The 20,607-nt window shown below is 30.6% G+C and overlaps 1 protein-coding gene across 1 annotated transcript in view; it reads right to left on the bottom strand.

Annotated features, from left to right (window-relative positions):
* Positions 1 to 210: 210 nt before the first annotated feature.
* The window catches only part of LOC148227343 (oxysterol-binding protein-related protein 1), a 32,946-nt gene continuing 12,549 nt past the window's right edge, over positions 211 to 20,607 (bottom strand). The window contains exons 3-9 of the mRNA XM_088201778.1: positions 4,917 to 5,137; positions 4,590 to 4,848; positions 4,315 to 4,524; positions 4,030 to 4,246; positions 3,832 to 3,960; positions 2,678 to 2,901; positions 211 to 2,467 (exon numbers count right to left, since the gene is read on the bottom strand). Coding sequence (XP_088057904.1) covers positions 2,359 to 2,467; positions 2,678 to 2,901; positions 3,832 to 3,960; positions 4,030 to 4,246; positions 4,315 to 4,524; positions 4,590 to 4,848; positions 4,917 to 5,137 — 1,369 coding nt within the window. The 3' untranslated portion in view covers positions 211 to 2,358. The remainder of the gene's footprint in view (positions 2,468 to 2,677; positions 2,902 to 3,831; positions 3,961 to 4,029; positions 4,247 to 4,314; positions 4,525 to 4,589; positions 4,849 to 4,916; positions 5,138 to 20,607) is intronic.

Raw genomic sequence — 20,607 nt, 5'->3', positions numbered from 1 at the left:
TCTCGACCAAACCCGAATATTAAATTTTGAATGCTGCTGGCTGTTAAGTTCCAAACTCCGAAGACGTCCATCTAAAGATCTGAACTCAAACTGAATTTTCGTGGTACTGACTTGCTAATAGAATGTTTAACGCGAACTCTTGACCTCTCCACGGAAAAATTAAATGGAATTCCATTTATAAAGATTTGTTTATAAATAAAATTCAATGACTTTGTGAAATAATTTATTCTTTAACAATGTGTTACATTTTTTTACAATATGCACAATGAGTATTTTTTAAATAATGATAAAATGCTCCCAACAAGTTAAAGTCTATAAAAAATAAAGCAGTTTAAAACAATAATATAACTTTGTTGTAAAATCTTCCACAAAACATTTTAATAAAATTTGTCTTGTAATAATATCCAATACGAATAACGTTTAAAAGCATATATAGCAACATGAACAATATACAACATTTAATTTATATTTATATATGTATATATTAACAAAAACAGTTAGCATTATCGTGTCGTGATTATTATAATATATTTAATACACATTCGCAATAATAAACATTTCACAATTTATTTGCTAAGCTACTTCTAAATTTTATGGTTAACATCAATTTCATATATTAATTTATATAATTTCATTTCGATGGTTTTAATGCTTTCTCTTTTATGATATTGAAAATCATACACATCTTTTGAGTATTGTCTAGTATAAATATATTTATTTGAACACATACCTAAACTATATGATATTATTCATCATCGTCACATTTTCTATATATTTCACAATTTCTATCTCACGAATAATAAAATGCTAATTATTTATATAAAAACAATCAGCAATTGAATAATATATTATGGCACAAAGCTTTATTTTGCTGATGAAATTGATTATCAAAATATTTTAATAGAAATTATTAGAATCTACTAGCAATTATTATTAAATATACATATAATCGATTAAAATGAAATTTATTCTTGATTTTCAAGATGTTAAATAACCATTATTTATTAAAACTAATAAATAAAGTATAAGGAACTTCATATTTTTCAACATTCTATTCATTCTTTATCTAGAATTTTGACTAGTATTAATAATGTTAAAAGCTAAACACAAAGTCATATTTTAAATGTCATGTTATGTATTGCTTGAAGCTTCCATTGGCGCACAAATGATAAAATTTATGCATTTTTTAAACAAGATATATCACAATATCTTATTTGACTAGTGCGTTTGTATAATATTATATATCATTACTTTATGAATTTTATATATGTATGAATAATTGACATTTCTCCTACTACATATCTACTCTGTTAAATCACTTTACATGAGCAACATTTCGATTATATAAACTACAATTATTTCTTCTATAAAAAAAGCTAAGAAATCAAATGATTAATTTGGTGTTTTTAATATACAAATTGTATTTTTAACGTTAAATTTTCATATTTCCATTGTGTGTTCCACATAATTAGTGAAAGTAACTTTGAAGCTATTATTATTTATACAATGTAAACTGATCAAAAGTTTCCCTGTAATGCTTTAAATTTCAGAAGGTAGCAAAGTTTTTCCATGGTCCACGATAAATGCCTAAAGCACAACGATTATCATTTTTCTCTCTAACCGATTAAATAGATTGTACCAACCGAATAGTCACATTTTTCCTAATACATACAACTAATAAAGCATTGATTATATAATTTTAAATGCTAACATTTCAATATACATCTTGTTGCTACTGATTTTATCTGACTATAGTATAACAACAATAATTATAAATGGCTAAATATTTGGCACATAAATAAATATCTATGAGATTATATTGTTTAGTATACATAATTTGGAATGATAATTTAATATAGACATAGAAGAATAAATACAAAAATATCAATTTTTATGATATAATGTATGCTAAATCAATTGTAATAGACAAATGTAAAGGAATGAAATAATATCATTTTTATAAAGAACCTTTTCTAGATTTGTCATTCTATGTACAAAAATAGAATTTCTAGAAATGACTTTTTCACACAATATATGTATAGTTACTATATATGTATTTTTTCATTAAATTTAGTCTTTTTTCATTGAAAATACACAATTTTAGGTACGTGAAGTTAATATACTGATTATACATTTAACACCATTTCAGTACATATAATTTTAATAAAAAATAAATAATAAATTATTTTGCCATAAATATTATACTTTTGATATTTTAATTTAATTTTCATGTATTATACATTACTGACCTTATATAAATATTAAGCAAATGCACTGGAAGATTATATAGCTTCAGCTTTGTGCATATACATACATACATATATAATTCATCAAATTTTGCCAGAGACAACTAAACACTTAGAAGATGTCAATATTTTGAAGATGTTCATAATTTCTATCCCAATAACCGCCACTATAAAGCCAGTCTTCTTGTTTGGTATACGGATTTGTACCTTGACTGAACCATCTGAAAACAATAAAAATAATTTGATCAGTATATCTATAATATATGTATGGTATGCGAGAGATATAAAGGTCGGAGCTTGAATAAAGTGCTGCATTATGTAACACTCCAATCCAGCCTATGGACGAGTGACGTCAGCTTACAATAGAGATATATAAATGGGTTAATAAACCTAATATTCACTTCTCAATACAAATAAAAATACAGGTTTACCTTGGAGCTCCAGGTTGGTTGGACTTTTTGGCTTGTTTACGTGTTGCACGTTGTTTATCTTCAAGACGAGTTTTCTCTCTAGCAGCACCGTCCACATCTCCCTGTTCTAAGCAGCGTATATCAGGACGTAGACGAGAATCAGTAGGACAAAGACCAGCTCCATCCGAGCCGTGGTTCGGCTCCATTTCATTTAAGCACATGGCGAATGAAGTGAATTGATAATACTGAAAATAATATTAGCAAATTTATAGAGATCGAGCTAATGCACAATGTTATCAATGGCAGAATTATATGAAGCAAGAGCCAACATATTTCTGCCTCTTCTGGATTAATATTTTTATGCTCTCTTTTACTAAAAATTTAATCAGAAATAAATGAAATCAAAATTATTTAGCTAGAATCAAATCAATTATTCACAATAATTTATAAGTTTTAGAAACAGCCAGAAATAATTTTAAAATAAATACATATATTAATATGTATATTTAAGTAAATGTTGAAGCAAAGTAGATAACGTATTAAGAAATATTCCCGGAGCCCGTTCTCCTTGAGCTCTGGAAAAAATCATAGCAAGGATATATGTATAAAAAAAATAAAAACTGACCTCAAATAATAAATCTGAACTAAACTACAGTTGTTTGAGATGTATTTCAGGTATAAGTTCCTTCAGCCAAATAAAAGAAGCAGAACATTGCCTTCAAAAGCAGCCACTTTATAGGTAGTACTTTCACAATAAACATTAATATTTAAATGAAAAGATTGTAGTTTTTTGACGCGGCTCCGTTTATTATTTATTCAAGAAATTATATTACCTATTATTATTTATTCAAGAAATTATATTATGATGTTAAAAAGTATATAAAATGCCATTTTTGTCATTAGGCCCATTCAAAATCATTGTTTTCCCAGTTTCCCCATTCTAATCATTGTTTTCCCAGGGCCCGAGTTCGCTCTCGGCAGCTCTGATTGTAATAAAAAGTGAGAAAAATCAAGAGATGTTTACCGACTCTTCTATTAGTATACATATATAAGATTCTCACTGTGCAACTATTTATAAAAAAATATTAAAAGAGTATTGTTGAGCACAGCCAAATGTTTCACCGCATTTTTAATAATAAAATTAACTAAATAAAAATAAAATAATCAAAACTAACTTCGCTAGTATTATCAGGTCTTGGCGTAGCCTCCCATAGCGTAATAGAATTAGGGATGTCTAAAGAGTATGTGCTATCAGATTTTGGAATCTCGCCATCTGCCGGTTCGGGAATTGGTGGTTCATCCGACTATGACAAAACATTTAACATGTTAATACATCATTATAATCACTACATTTTATTCATCAAATTAAATACCTCCTGTAAAGATACAGATTTGAAAGCTCCGACTTTTAAGCTATTGAGCTTGGCTAGAACGCGCCTCGGCGTATGAGCGGGTGAGTCTTTTCCCTCGTTGCTTCCACCGGCAACATCGTCGCGCTTCTGCTCTTTACACCATTCTTCATAAGAAGACATATCGCAACACTTGATAAAATCTGTCCACTTTCCATACAAGAATTTCAACTTCTTCTTACTGAAATGATGATTTAAATTTGTATTATATATTATTTAATTGATACAAAGATTAATAAAATATATTACTTTCTATCGGTGATGTAACCTTCCACCCTATGAAGATCCTTAGATGCCCATCCGGCAGGTTTGAAAACAAGATGAGCTTTCAAACCAGGATTTCCTGTGCGTGAATGGCAAACCACTTCCATGTTGCCATACTGTTCCATCCATAACCGTCCAACAATTATGTTGTGAACGCAGCAATTCACATTGCTCCAAGTGTAAGCTTCTCCCCATCTATGATAAATCATAAATATATGTTGACAATAAATATGAATAATATCAATGATTAAAAACAGTACCTCGGCAGTTCCACAGTGACCTGGCCCTTGGGTTGTATCTCAACACTTTTGCCCCAAAACCTCAATTTAGGATGCACAGATCCATGAAAGATAAAGTGAGGACTGTCGGCATGGAATGCTGACACGGGTGGATGATGAGACACTTGCTCTGCCAGTGCGCGGAATTCTGGTCTTTGCAACTCGTACGTTTCTCCAAGAAGTGGGTTGAACGGTTTTCCTAGACGTTCGCGGTTTGATGCTAATGCACTTACAGCAAAACCTGAAATATAATTATAATGTATATTTAAATCAGTGGTAATATAATTTATTTTATAATAGTTTATGTACCGGCCACATATTGCATTCGCATTAAGGGATCTTCTTGCTCGGAAGCCAATCTCAACAGTTTAGCATATTCGAGGTATTCCAGCATCCGCTGGAGAAAGCTAAGCGGCTCGTTGAATACAACAGGCATCGTGATTTTGCTCAATTCTTTACCAATGCAGTTCTTCAGCACCGACCATAGTGAAAAGTCATTGCGGCTGAACATCGGCACAGGTAAAGATGTCCTGTAAGCAAAAAAAAATTTTTTTTGGTCATTATGAAAATATATCGTAGCTATTAAAAAATCAACAGATATAAAAATACTATATTTTATGAAACGAGATAGTGTTTCATTATTCTATATATCAATTATTATTATATAGACATAAAAATAAATTAATTTTATTATTTTTACATATATGTGGGCACACAAATATAACATTATGTAATTTAAAAAAAAATTTAGCCAACTTTCAAACCATTAACCAAATATATATTGATTCACAAGCTATTTGAGTTATGTATATTAATAAATACACATATTAGATATATAATATGCATTGCATGAATAAATCATATTGTAACAACGAAATAGGTAGTAAAGTAGCATAATTGTATTATTTATGAACTTCTTAAATGGTAGTAATAAATATAAGTTTATAAAACTGGAACACTCATGAAGTATGTATAATTTACAATACTTAAAATTTGTAAAAATAGTTAAACATATAATGTGGAGATGGCACGGCAATAGATGCGGTAGCTTCTCATTTTTACATTTCGATTTAAATTTTATGATTTACTGTTATCAATGAAAAGAGATGTAAGTAATGATCACATCGCAAACTTTAAACATTAACTACATTAACTAAAACGTCTATAACCGTTTGTTATTACTAATAAGCACTAAGTATAGTATTTATATTTACAATGTATTGTGCTCGGCAAAAAACGCGTTGAAGCAACAGCATTGTTTTTCTCAACGAATAGTTAATCTTATTCGGGATTTTTGTGGTCATTGTGTAGCAACCACAATGGTTTCGTTTATAGAGGTTCATTAGAAGGGTAGTACATTATGAGTATGTCTGATAATCTAAATAAATTCCATTTATCCAAGCTTTTGTTAGATAAAATACACAAGAGTTCACAAGAAGAGAGAAAGAGAGACTCACTTTGACACACACTCACGCATTTTGAGAGACATGAACATCAGCTTTAAATATTCTGCATTCGACACAGTTGCCCAATACTGACACCTGACATCTTACATTTTTGGGCAGCCAGCCCTCTTTAAGACTCATCTGACATCTGTATATTGGTACATATGTATATACAATAATAGCTTGTAAAAGAAAATATTAACCAAAAACATATTTTCCTGGCGTCTCACTAGTTTTTAAAGCCACACCATTTGATACCAATATTTATTTATATTTACCATACGTTTTTTTAGTTAAAAATATATATTTTATTGTAAGTGCTAAATAGTAAAAAATGAGATACAGTATACTATGAATTTATATTGATTTAAATAATAGTGTATATTTGTTTATACGGGTGAGACGTATGCATTCTGTAAACGTGAATCATGTTTCTGTACAGTGTATCAATTAAAATATCAGATGAAAGCACACCTGCTAATTTATTAAACTGTGTATACTTTATATATTACTTTTATAATTATAACATTAAGCAAATAATAATCTTGTATTTTGTCAATATGAAAAAAAAATTGTCTTTTATTTTCCCTAAGGAAATTTAGTCACCGTAGTTTACTAGTAGTCGATACTAAATTTGACATTATCTATTTTATTCCTTATATTTTGGCAATATCTTTAATGAAGAGTATCTGTGTATAATATATGGCTCGCTCCGAGTATAAAAATACAGGGTAGAAAACGTTTTTTAAATGTATAAAGGCCAAAAAATGCAAAATTTTGGTTCAAAAATCATAAATCACTATAAAGAAGTTAATTGAGCTTTATCATATTTTTTATAGCAGTAATAATTCATGAGTTATCTGCGTTAAATACGTACTTCATTTTTTGAGACAATTATTTACTATATATACTGACTATATACTATTATACATGTATACTGTGTCTATATCAATAATTAAATTGATTTTATTCAAGAAAATGTTATAAAAATCCTGTTGTCTTACTGTAAAGTTTAATCTAATTTAATTTATATACAACCTACTGTTATTGTCAATAAATTCATTATAATACAGCTAGAACAATTGTATAATAATTTTAATTGGGCATTCTATTTCCTTTTTAATCCAAATTTTATTTTTAATCATACAATAGACCCACAGTCGAGCGATTTTATAACAATAGTCATTGGCAACTTTATACATTGGAATTATATCTAGAGTCGGGTTCGAAATTGATTTTCCTCAGGGAAGACAAACATTTTAGAAATGCGCGAGAGTGAGCGACTGTATCGGAAATTTATGATGAAAGACTGCGATGGACAATAGTCTGCTTTGTTCGTAATTCGTAATTGAAGCACGTTTCCTTCACTTCGTGGGGAAACATCGAATCTACATTATTCTTTCATACATAAATATTGAATAAAATACAATTTATTTTTGGTTTGTGTGTTACATTTGGCATACTCTATTATTACTTTGTAGATTAGTCAAACGAAGCGCGGTATTTTCTAACATATTGACCCTTTTACGAATGTCTAAGTTGAAACGAGCATCCGTTGAAATTATTTTATAATGTAATATAATAAATATGCAAGATAGATTTTATATTCAAAGCTATCTGTAACATTTAAAGGCAAAATGATGAGTCATGGTATTTCTGTATATATGTAAATGGATTTTCTCGGGAAACTTTTAAGCTATTCATTCATTCTCTACTGACTCATTCTATTTGAAGGGTCAAGAAACAATATGCGCCATACATAATATATATTATTAAATAAATATACTTTTAATAAATATTTTGATGTATAAAATGGGGTTATATAATACTAGTATTATTTTAGGCTATATATTTTATAGGCTTCGATTATTTAATTAATAAGTGCTTGCAATTCCTATCGACTATCTGCTATGAGTACTGTATCATCAGCGTAGCGCATATTATTTAGTGAGACATTGCTTATTTTAAAACCCTTGTCTATATTCAGCAATGCTTACTTAATAATATTCTTGGAATAAATGATAAAAATAATAGAGAATACGATACGTTATCTCATTCCTCACTGTATTTCTATATTTATTGAAAATTCCAATACGTTACAACGGAGTAAATATTATAATATCAAAAATAATATGGTACAACCGGGTAAACACAACCAGTAGCTACTAAAAATCGTAGTGAAACACCAGACTGAAATTAAAAGCGCCATATGTTTTATTAATTATAAACTACGATATGATTACAGCTTACAATCAATACACAACCTAGCTCGATTTTATTTTAATAGTATAATTTATTAATCATACATTAATCAGTAATTCCTATGATGGATAGCGGTAGTTTGTTATATTATATATCTAATATATAAAATTGTATATATACTATAAAACAAATTTACTCAATTTTAATGTCAACTTTATCCTACATAATGCTTCATTAAAAAGTGTCATTTAAACAAAGACGCTTTGTGAATCAATCTTTGAGAAATATCGACACTTGCAAGCAAAATTGCTGCAAAAGTAGAAATCGATCCAGATTTCTACAAACGTAAGTAAACGCCTAAGATACCATTCGTAAAAGCTTAAACTATAATAATATTTTATAAGCGTTTTTCGTTTCACGTTCACGACGACGAACTTTGTTCTAATTCATTGAGGTAAAAGGACACACGCGCATGATACGGCCTTAATTGTTCGAAATAAACCCGTGAACCATTCGTTAAAACCGCTAGCAGGATATATAAAGTACTTTGTATATATTAATTATATATTGTTATTATTAATGCTCATAAATATTTTCGATGGCAATCGAACTATGTACCGCATATTTCATTACCATTTTTTGCGACAATAATACTTAGAACATAGTTCAAAAATCATTGAAAAAATAATTTATTTAAGAATATTAAATTATGAATACCTATCTACAACATATTTAAAATATTATATTAATTCACTTTAGTACGAATGACGCATATATGCGTTTCCCGGTGCTAAAAAGTATATAATTACGTGAACAATAAAAATAACTTTGAGAAATAAAATACATATTTTTTTAAGCTTTTTTAATAGTTCATTTACGTTGTATTTAAATTAAACTAATTAAATATTTTATATTGAGTAAATAAACGCGTATATTGGCTATAAATAACTAATACGTACTTCAATCTGATAGAGCTATTTATGAAACATTTCACATTTTCGCTCATATGACACTGAAACAGACGTGGGATATATGTCATGTATTATGGATCAGATTAATATTTCATGAGAAAATCTCATCAAAAACACATGATCTGGTATGATATGATTCGGAAGAGTAAAGTATTGATTTAATATCAAATAAGACGACGTAGAAATTCTGGAACACTTTTATAAAATGCAATACATATTAATGGGTCGTTTTGAAAAAGAGTTTAGGTATCATTACTAAACTTCAGTCTATGAGGAACTTTAAAAATAAAATTCATTGATGCCCTATTCAACTAATTAATTTAAAGTTATTTGTTCTCTACTATAACAAACAGTATGGAATAAATAAAAACATATGTACACAAACTGTATTTTGAGGGGTCCAGTCCGTCCAGTTGTCACGTTTGTTTCGCCAAGAGCACTATTTAAGTAATAAAGGAAATAACAACTCGTTTGGACAAAAAGTTAGACCATAAAATATTACACAATTGCGTAATTTAACAGATTCCGATTTTGAACGCTCGTAATGTTCGGAAAAACTACTCTTTTGTGCATAAATAATTGCAACAAAGAATGCGTCTATCCAGCGTAAAAACAATCATTGTCATTTAAACACTTGCATTAATGACCTTTGGAATGTATTTATTTTGCAAAGTTTACTTATTCAAGGTGTGAACATATTTCGTTGGGTCGAATATGTTCACACCTTGAATAATATACAATTAGTCAATTGATCTAGGCATTTTTGTGATTTATCGGAGACTTCTCGAATTAAGAATATAAAAGCTTTATCACAAACAGAGAGACAATAGGGAAATTCGAGACTAGAACACCACAGACGATCCTACAATTCGAGACGAGAACACCAGAGATGATCGAGAAATTCGAGACGAGAATCGCATCACGACAGCAGACAACTAGATATTTTTACTAAATAAATTGTTACCAGCTATTCAGCGATTATTTTGGCTGCAAAGTCACACTCCTTCAGCTTCAAAACCCGAAAGTATTCGAGAAATATTTATAAAGTTAAGGAACTGAGTCAAAAAAATATTTCTAAAGTATTTCATTTTAGTTTTTACAAACATAGTTTTCATGGGGATCAATGTATTTGGTGATTCTATGATTCTAACGTCATACGAGTCACTCGTTTGCTCTCTTTTACAAGTTTCTGATAGCCCAATCGCACATAAAACATTTTTCAATTTTTTTAATAAGTTAATCAGAGTAAATAGATAGCATTTATTCCTATTTTCATCATGGACGCCACTGTATTACTTAGTTAGCAATTAATTTCAGTAGCAGTGTTTTCGTAAATATCGAACTACACACTAAACACGGCGAAACTAAAATTTACACTACCAGTTTAAACACACAAGCAAGCACAATGTTTATGATTGAAGTCTGGTAAACTATGTCATGCGATCCCTATCGAAAACAGAAGCATTGCTTTTATTTTTAATATCCTTGTATAACCATACTTTCCAAATATCCCTCGTATTATTATTGTATATAAGTAGAAACTTTTTTTAGGGTGTGATTTTAGATGGGCGGACAAGATAATCTATATTGAAACGAGCGACTTTATAATTAAGATAAAGTATAGCTTTCAGTCGTTACAAAGTGGATAAATAGGATAATATCTTATAATTACAATAAACCAACATATTCCTAAATTAATAAGTACTAAATTTATTTATTTATTTTAAGTAAAATGTATGAGTCAATACGGTCCTTATATTTTCATTAGATTAAGATTTCAACTCAAATGCGATTGAGTTTTATTCAATATTCAACACATACAAGCGTGAGTTTAAACTTATTTTTTACGCTTATTCCTTAACTAGCTTAATTTAATTCACTGTCAAGAAATAGTATTGGTTTTATTCGGTCAGTTAAACCAAATTACCGTCGTCTACGACCTTTATACCCGCGACCATATCACACAAATAATTAAATTTAGATTCGTTTGCGAATTAACCGTGTTTCAGAACTCGTCCAATTGTGGGGATAAGCGCTCTTAATTCAATTTAATATTTTAACCTTATATTATTGTTATAATGATGATTAAAATCGCCGAGACAATCGGTGCAAAATGAAAGCATCGTTTGGCGTTATACTAACAAAATTTACTCTCGGATAAATTATTATTAATTATAAATTCTGTAATATAACACTAAGAGCCCGGAGAGTTTAATATTTTACAAGCTCGAGACTTTAAAATGAAGCAATTTTATACAACGGTGATGAGGAGCGTACTTTACCTATGTGTATGGATATACATACATAAATGGGTAGATAGGTGAGACAATTAATGAGTTTTTATATCATACATATAATATATAACTTCTAGAATAGATTAGAAGCTAGTTAAACTATAGTTTATTAATAGTTACATATTTAGAAATACACGATATAATAATCTTACATCTGCAAAATATTATGTAATCACGAAAACGCGCAAGAAACACTGCTAAAGTGAACTTAATAATACAGATTTTGATTGTGAAAATAGCAGTATATATAAAATCTTACTTATTGAATTATAATAAAAAAGTCCTACTTGTAAAATTGGTAAGTATAGAATATTTTTAATTGATCTAAAATATAATAACAAGCAGTAGATGCGTCAGTAAAACTATACAAAATATACTATTCAGCAAATATGAACCGCTGATGCTGTTTTATGAATAATACTTTAATTGTTTATGAGGCATTTGCATTGTGCAATAATTATATATTCGTTGTGCACTGCTGCTCCCCGCTCTTGATCGCTGAAGCAATGTCGTTCCATCGCTGCTATAGCACGGATTAAAAGCAAAACAGTTTTCGTTAATTACACTATCGGCCATATTTATTTATTTATTAAAATTATAACCATCGTGACCTGACAGGCAAACCTAATGCGTCACGATAGTCAAAAGTACTAATACATCATAATACATACAAATATAAACAAGACAAAACAACAGACACAAATCACCTCAACAGGTGTGCATTGTCCCATACGAACTGAACCAAAACTCCATATGTGCAAGAGAAAATGTCAATATTACTATGGACAGAATTGAGCAGATAAATAGCCTTGGCCAGAGAAGAGTTGGCAAGTGCTCCAGTTCTACACATAACAGGCAAGAATAGTGGACGCGACCGAGAACTATAACCACCTTCAGGAGCCCACATTTGAAGCTGCTCGAGCACTGAAGGATTGTCTACGATGCCCTTGAGCAATTTCCAGAAGTGTTTAATTACATAAACACTTCTGCGATATATTTCTATAGCACCTATAACTAAATGTATGGTTTTCTAAATCGAGTGAGAATAATTCTGACTTTTTATAATAACAAGATTAAACCACTATACATTTATCTGTGAATTATACGTTTTAATATAATTATTTTAAGTATTACTCTTTCCCCTTCAGTATTTATATAAAATGTAAAGAAACGAAACTGGATTTTAAACCAGTTTATTTCCATTGTAACGCTAACATACTTCAGTTTTTTTTTGCTTAAGAGTGAATTATATTTTTTTTAAGCAACCGTCGGGCTCTCAAGAACCCTTCAAATAATATAAAAAGTCCTATAACCAAAGAGGGTATTGTGCGAATAAAGCAAACTAGTATATAACTGATTTAATATATCGAGTTTATTAGTAAAATATTTATACAAAGGAACGCAATTGCAATCTCGGGATTCCGGGACACAAATTTAACGATCCCAGGATCGGCAAATTGCATACTATAATTTATACTAAATAGCATTTAAATACAATAAACTAAATTTATATTGAGAACTACATATTTATTTTAATTAAATAAAATGACCAAAATACGCTATAAATTTTAGAGCCATTCGAAATGTCAAGTTTGGTTCTCTTCAATCTTTTCATCCAAAACCTTCGGAATTCTTATCAATTAAATAATGAAAATGAAACAGCACTTATTTTTTAAGGCAAATGCTCATAGTTAAATTTATAGTTTTGTCCAATTTTTGTTTGACAAATCTTATCGATTCCTTTCCTTGCCGTTAATATGTATAGCCGAATGTCGTCCTCTGAGTAACCACAGAACAACGTACTTGAAAGGATTAAAATGTCTCAGAGGTGGTCCAGCAAGTTTGATGAACAAAGTGCTGAAATTGTCTTAGTCTTCAATCAAGCTCTTATTGGAGCGGTGCATTAGATTCATCTGCAAAAACCCGCGTTCACAATCACTTGAAGAAATGGGAATAGTATTCTTAGAGAAAGACCTTTCAGAAACGCACGAGACACATCAGCGGATCGTCCAGAATCACCACAACAGATAACAGCCAACAATAATTCAATTCGACACTCCAGCGAAGACTTTCCGACTATTAAGACATGCATTTCGACTCCACCGCCTGATAGTAGCATATACATTTCCACAAGTATGCACATAAATGGTTATAAAATAAATTGATCTATTCTGGTTACAAAAACACACCCCTTCGACCTCAAAACCCGAAAGTCAGTAATGAAAAAACAAGCATTTGGCAGAATATTAGATAGAAACAAACTATTTAAATTGGTACTGTAGATATTACATGATTTTTCAAATACATATAAAGAGACAAAGAAGAGCGCGGATAAATATTATAATAACAAACAATAATGCACAAACAGAATTTCAAAATTTAACACATCTGCTATTTAACCCTTTCATAGATAATACGCAGTGTGAGCGTTACAAAGTAATAAAGGTTGTCGAGCCATACAATGCTATTGTTAAGACAACGACAGGAAAACAAAGCAGATGGTTGCGTGAAAGATTTCTTTCATACGGACGGACAATATGATTGTTTATAGCCATTAAGTCACTATGGCTGACCACTCCTAATGATTAAATGATAGAAAACAAAGCGTATAGAAAACATTCGCTTAATATGTAATTACACCTTTAGTGTAGGGGAGTAGTAAAGAGGGTAATTTCATTATTTCTTAACTGAACAAAATAAGCCTGCGCAGAATTTGGCAAAGCTGTTAGTCATAAAACATAAAAAAAGGAATTTCGTTAAGTTAAGACAACTTAAGACGCGCTCTACGGTGTTATGTAATTTTCTGATTTAATCTGTGGTAAGATTTATTAAATTTAAAATATCACAGTATTCATATAATTATTATTCAGGTTAAAACATATCGGCATAACATCGAAATCAGAATACAGACTAATAAAGCATCTGAATATGGACTCTACATAGACTAAAATGAAACAAAATGTGGCGTAGCTAGTGTATGTGCCGCCCAGGGCAATCCTTAAAATTGCCGCCCCCTCCATACATTTTTTGCAGGGTCATAGAATCAATATTTTTTAAAATAATAAATTATTTATTATTATGCTCTTGTTATTCGTGGATTTATATATATTTTAGTGCATTCAGGGTTAAGAACCACACTAGACGATTCCATCGCAAATATGCTGACCCCAAGCAAGTGCCGCCCGGGGCGGCCCGCCCCCCATAGCTACGCCACTGGTACTAGAGCTGACTACAATCAATAATATCTGAATATTCGAGTTTCTTTCTCGAATCACATTCGAGAAAGAGAACAAATTTAGGTACCTGAATTATTATAAATATTTGAAGTCAATCTGAAATAGAGATAAAAGCCGAACTTGTCTTTTAAGTCTTTTCAACAATAATAAAACAATATTAAAAGATTGTCACTTACGATAGTGAGATATGGGCTGGAAAAAATAAGTAATGATAAGGTCATACTAAAAATATAAATAAACAACAAGAGAGATTGTGTCAAAGAGGTCCCGAGAAATCTAGGAAGGGGTAGAATAGAGAGAAGATTATAATCCCGAGTTGGAATAATACCTTGTTAATCCATTATTTTGTGACACAAGAGGGTGAGCTATATTTTATCACGCTTACACAATAAATTAGTTAGTAATGCCACTGTCACCTTTTATTTTAGTATGTCTTCTTTTAAAATGTTAATAACTTGTGGATTAAAGCGATTATATGGATTTCAAGAAAGATTAATATCCATTGAATAATGAAAATGGTTTTAAGAAATGAGAATCGATTATGATTATACATATACAGGACACTGACGATAAACTGCGATTATCTCATATTTTGTAAACATATAGTGTTACCAAAAGGAAATTTATCAACTTACTACAACCCCATATAGTTTGACATTGTTTCACTACTGCACACAGTGTGTGTGTGGAAAAACTAAGATCTTTTTACACAAGGAGCTCTTAATTTACGGGACAATTAGGGGTCGCTTTTGACACCGTCGGTCGGCAATATTCACCCCACGGGGCGGCTCGGTGTACGTCGGGCTCTGGTACGAGCCCCACCCGGTGGGCGGCGCCCCCAGCTGGATGCACGATCGATAGCCAACACTGTTTCCACTTTTGTGGCCCTCCATCCTTGCCCACGCCTTGTGGACTTGTCCCTCACAACAAATAACGCACTGACCACGAGAAGCGACCCATTCACGAAAAACGCTCCCCATTCAAATCGCCTATCTCTCTGCGCTCAGTCAGTCACTCTTGACATTCTGACGAAACCCCAACAACCCTCTTGGGCGTTGTCCCAACACAAACAAACCTGACGGTGCAAAAAATAAAACAAACACCCGAGCGTTGTGCGATAAAAGGATTTGATGAAAAAATATTGCCATTGGAATATTCAATCAATTTATTATGTCCAGATTTTTTTTACCAAAAGCCGAATCGAATGTTGAAAATTCATTGAATAGCTGTTTTTATGAACAATACACATTCACGTTATTTGGGTTCAAACACATGTTGCACTCATATTTTCAATCTGCTTGTTCATATTTTTTTGATTCTTGTATGTGTTCGCATTTGTGTCTGTGATTATATAACCATTGAGAGCAGTATTTCATACTTTGATTGAAAAGCCGACCTGACTGGCGATGATTAAAAATTAAATTCGCGTGGGAATAAAACGTTTTACTTATCAAAGCTTTTTAATAATTAAACAGCAAAAAAACGCACAATCATGCGAATAAAAATGCTAAGAAATTACTTTCAATGATAATCTATCAGTGGCGAAATATTTTATTATAAACACAAAAGTTGAAAATGTATTTCATAGAGTCAATCACGATTTAATTATAAAACATGATCTAATTCACTTTTTCTCAAATTACTTGATCGACATATATCAGTTCGTTAAGTAAAAAAATCTCAATTATATTATAAATGGAAGTATGCTTTCGATAACCGTTTGTCTTTGTGTCAAGAAATGTCATACAATGTCAATTCTCTCTTTACTAGAAATACACACTTTTGCCATATATTACAGAAAAATACACTATCTATTGTTCATTCTGTTACCAGCTTTATCTTTCGGGACAAAAAACTAAACCATACATAAAAATACCGTTTTATCCCATTTGTGGACCCAAGGGGTTGACCGCATGCTGGACGTGAAAAAACGACTTTATACAACTCAGAAAATGTAAGTTGTTATCGTAGACAATGATTTAATATTAAACAGTTTTTGCAACATATGTTTTATTTACAATTTAAATATAAATAAATATGTTATTTTAGACTATAATGTTAATCTTTAGTTATGCATATTCATAAGTATAACAAAGCAACCTATTGACGCCACATTGTATGTTCAACGAACCGTCACAGCAAACGTGAAACGACTATCGTACATTAAATTATTATAATGTATTCGCATTAACGTGTAATCCAACCTTAACTATAACATTATCGTCTTGAAACACATAATCCGCGAAATATGATTCTACGAATAATAAATCAACCCGTGGTTGTATAGTTGGGTACCCAACGAACAATGAATTTGAGATGTTAAGGCATTGAATATTATTACGAAACGTAATATATCAACAGCTGGACAACAGGGATGAAATTTTCCTCTGGGCTCCGAGATGCGATTAAGGCGCTCCACCGCATTTCCTCTGCATTCGTAAGTATTAAATCGGATAAACAGAGTTAAAATGGATGAAAATTTAATTTTCACCGAGAAAACGTAATGTTTTTTGAACGACGAAGCGTTTTTTTAACGGAGGAAATGGCTGTCTCGCTGAAAAAATATGTATATTTTCACTGGAGGAAAAAATATTTTTTTATCGAAATAACAAGTTACATAATATTGATTATTGTTATTGTTTTATTTTCGTTTGCAAATGTTATTAAAATATTTTGAAACCAAATTGAATAAATAATGTTTTTTTATTAAATGCGTATTTGTGATATTTTTTAGTTAATAATGAAAAAGTACGTATATTTTCTATTTTAATAGCATTACCTAAGACTAGATTTTAACCGCAGCTACACATAACCATTAAAATAGGATCACTATATGAAACTAGCAGTCGCCAAAATGCTGGCAATATTGCTAAATAGTTCTTAATCTTGGTTTGATCTAAGAAACATTATGATTTTATGGTTTTAGAATTTCTCTGCAATTTTCATATTAATAATATATTATAATACATGTTTAGATCTAATCCTCATAAAGACTTTTCTCAAGAAAAAGCAAGGTTTGACTTATAAATGATATAACAAACATACTTTTCCTATGTTGAACTAACTTATAAATTGTTTTCGACAACATATCAATTGCACTGGGGTTCTAAAATCGTCATTTTTTAATGTTTTAAGATATGTTTATATATAAATACTAATTTTACATTCATTAAAACTAGATTGCACTGAAATTTAACGGATTATTATTAATGTTAGCATAGCTAAGAGTTAAAAAATAGTTTTTTAGATCCCCTTGTAGTAGAGCGACTCATCGTAGCCATATTTATTTATTTATTTAGATTAAATTAAGAGGATCGTAACCTAACAGGTCACCCCAATGCGTCATGATGGTCAAAAGCAATTTTTAAAATATTTTAATACATAAATATATATACATAAAAAATAATATATACAAAGAAGCAAACAAAAAAAATCATAAAATATCAAAATTAAATTATACGAATCGGACCAGCTCCTCGTAACCGACATTAAACATGTCAATATGCATTGCCAGCGTATTAAAGAGCCGGATGGCTACAGCTATAGGCGAGTCGGCAAGTGCGACGTCCTAGCCCCAAGGACAATTAAAAGAGGACGCGAACGTGATTCTCGAAGACGTTCTAGAGTCGAAAACTGGATTTCCTCGAGAATAGCTGGATTGTCGATAGCACCCTTCAGTAATTTGAAGAAGTGCTTAGCGACATACAACTTTCTGCGAATCGTATCCCAACGCTCATAAAAGAAAGGCGCTGGGATATAAGCATGGATATATTATACTCTCTGCACCTCGTTACTCTTCATTGCACACTTTCGATAGCTACTGTTATATTCTTTGTTCTGTGGTCACCATACAGTTGTTTTTGCCGCTGTTTTTCAGCGATGATCTACTATTTTTGATATTAAATGCGTAAATTTATTAAATTATTTAAATACAATAAACAACTAAAAAGTAGTTATTTTGATTTACTATGAATTTTAAAATGCTGTAGTTGATTTGAATTATTTTAAATATTATTCGTGAAAGATAATTTATGGTATAGTAGTATTGGTGTATATTTGAATGTATTATCAGCTCATGTTTTAAATGTAATGTGTTGATATGTAGAAGGGACAACTTAGTTTTTTCCTGGGGCGCTATATGAGCTAGGACAGAGTCTGGACATTTCCACATATAACTGTTGTGGTATAAATTAAATAGCTGGTTTAAACTGGTTTAAATTAAAATAAATAGTTTAATCAAAATTTATTTTTCGATTCTTCATAACCTTACGAATATTTAGAATTTCTAGAAGCAGTTTATTGATATAAATGAACCTATTTGGGTACAATCCAGCCTTCAACTGTACTGACTTATTAACATTGTTGTCTAAATCCATTATTCGTCGCCAGTTATGAGTTGTTTGAGAAAAAAATTTCCTTGCGTTTAAGTAAAGTTCACTAAATGTCGTTCAATTGATGCGGCACCCATTCAAACAATGTCGACAAAAATGTTTTTTTTTATTTTTCGACACGTTTGAAATGACGAGTAACTGATCACAACAAAATTTTATTTTAATCTCAGCTGAATTATAACTTTACACATAATCAATAATACACGAAAAATATATAATATAACGAATATTTGTTATATTGATACGTGTTTTATTATCTCAGTAGCAATTGTGTCATACAATTAAAATACCACTCAATTAATACGTCGCTTTTTAATTAGTAGTGTTAAAAACAATGAAGTCGACAAATACTTTGAAGTGAGTAATTGTCTAATTTGTGATTCAACAGTGTGTATGAATATAATTAAGTGATCGAGGTACTGCAACAAATTCAAACAATCACGAACCATAAATATTACGTTAAACTTTGTTATAAATTTACCCGATCGACTGTGTAAAAATTTAAGTGCACTGTAAATTTCAGATATAGCTCTTTTTTATGCCATAAGCGTGTTCGCGAGAAGCGCTCGAACGTGATGTAGTAGCCGAACGATAAAAATGTAAAACATTAAAGTACATCGCGGAAAAGTTGTAAAATAAAATTTTACAACAATATCATTGAAAGTATTGTTTACGACGGTGTTAGATACATCCAAGGTCGCAGTCTGGTGGTGAGAGCTGCACGTAGGTGAGAGGGACGATCGATGTCACCTCCACGTTCAGGGTGCTGTCTCTCGCCAGGGTGGGAGGAGTGACTTTGCGATTATGACGAATCGTATTATTCGAAATAGAAACGTGGAAATGGAGTATGGAACAACAGAAACTCCCCTCGACTTAATCGACAGGGGAGAAGTAAACAATATGGATATTATGTGAAAAGAAACGCAGATTGAAATGGTATTGTGATATAAAATTACAACCGACTATATAAATGAACTGAGGTTGGCTTAAAACTATTCTTAGAAGAAGATATTGATTTAACAATGGTGTATTTAGGACGATTTCAGCTGAGATTACAATATGTGAAAAATGATTGCGATATCAAAAAGCTCAACAGGCGTAGTAATCAAAATCGATTTTACGTAAATTTCAGATTGAAGCTAGTCTTTTTCTTTATAGCCCCGTATTTTTTTGGGGAGTGTACTTTAAATAAATTGCAGTATCTAAATGGAAAGAGTACGACAACAACATGAAAATATTTTTCAAGCTAAAAGACTTTTTTTACTTACAACATCCAACTTTAAATGGAATACGTTTTCTTCGAATGGAAAGAAAAATACCACACACAAATAAATTTATGCAAATATATAGAGGTATTTGTATCATAGGGGCAACAATATATGTACATGTAAAAATATTCATGAATATTAGTTAATAATAAATAAAATAAAATATAATATATATCCGGTGATGTCAGCGTTG

Source organism: Plectrocnemia conspersa, unplaced genomic scaffold (genome assembly GCF_051122295.1).
Source record: "Plectrocnemia conspersa isolate PC_06_02 unplaced genomic scaffold, ASM5112229v1 ptg000013l, whole genome shotgun sequence".
In the NCBI taxonomy this organism is placed as follows: Eukaryota; Metazoa; Arthropoda; class Insecta; order Trichoptera; family Polycentropodidae; genus Plectrocnemia; species Plectrocnemia conspersa.
The sequence above is the reverse complement of the archived record's forward strand: the minus strand, read 5'-3'. Positions and strand labels throughout refer to the sequence as shown.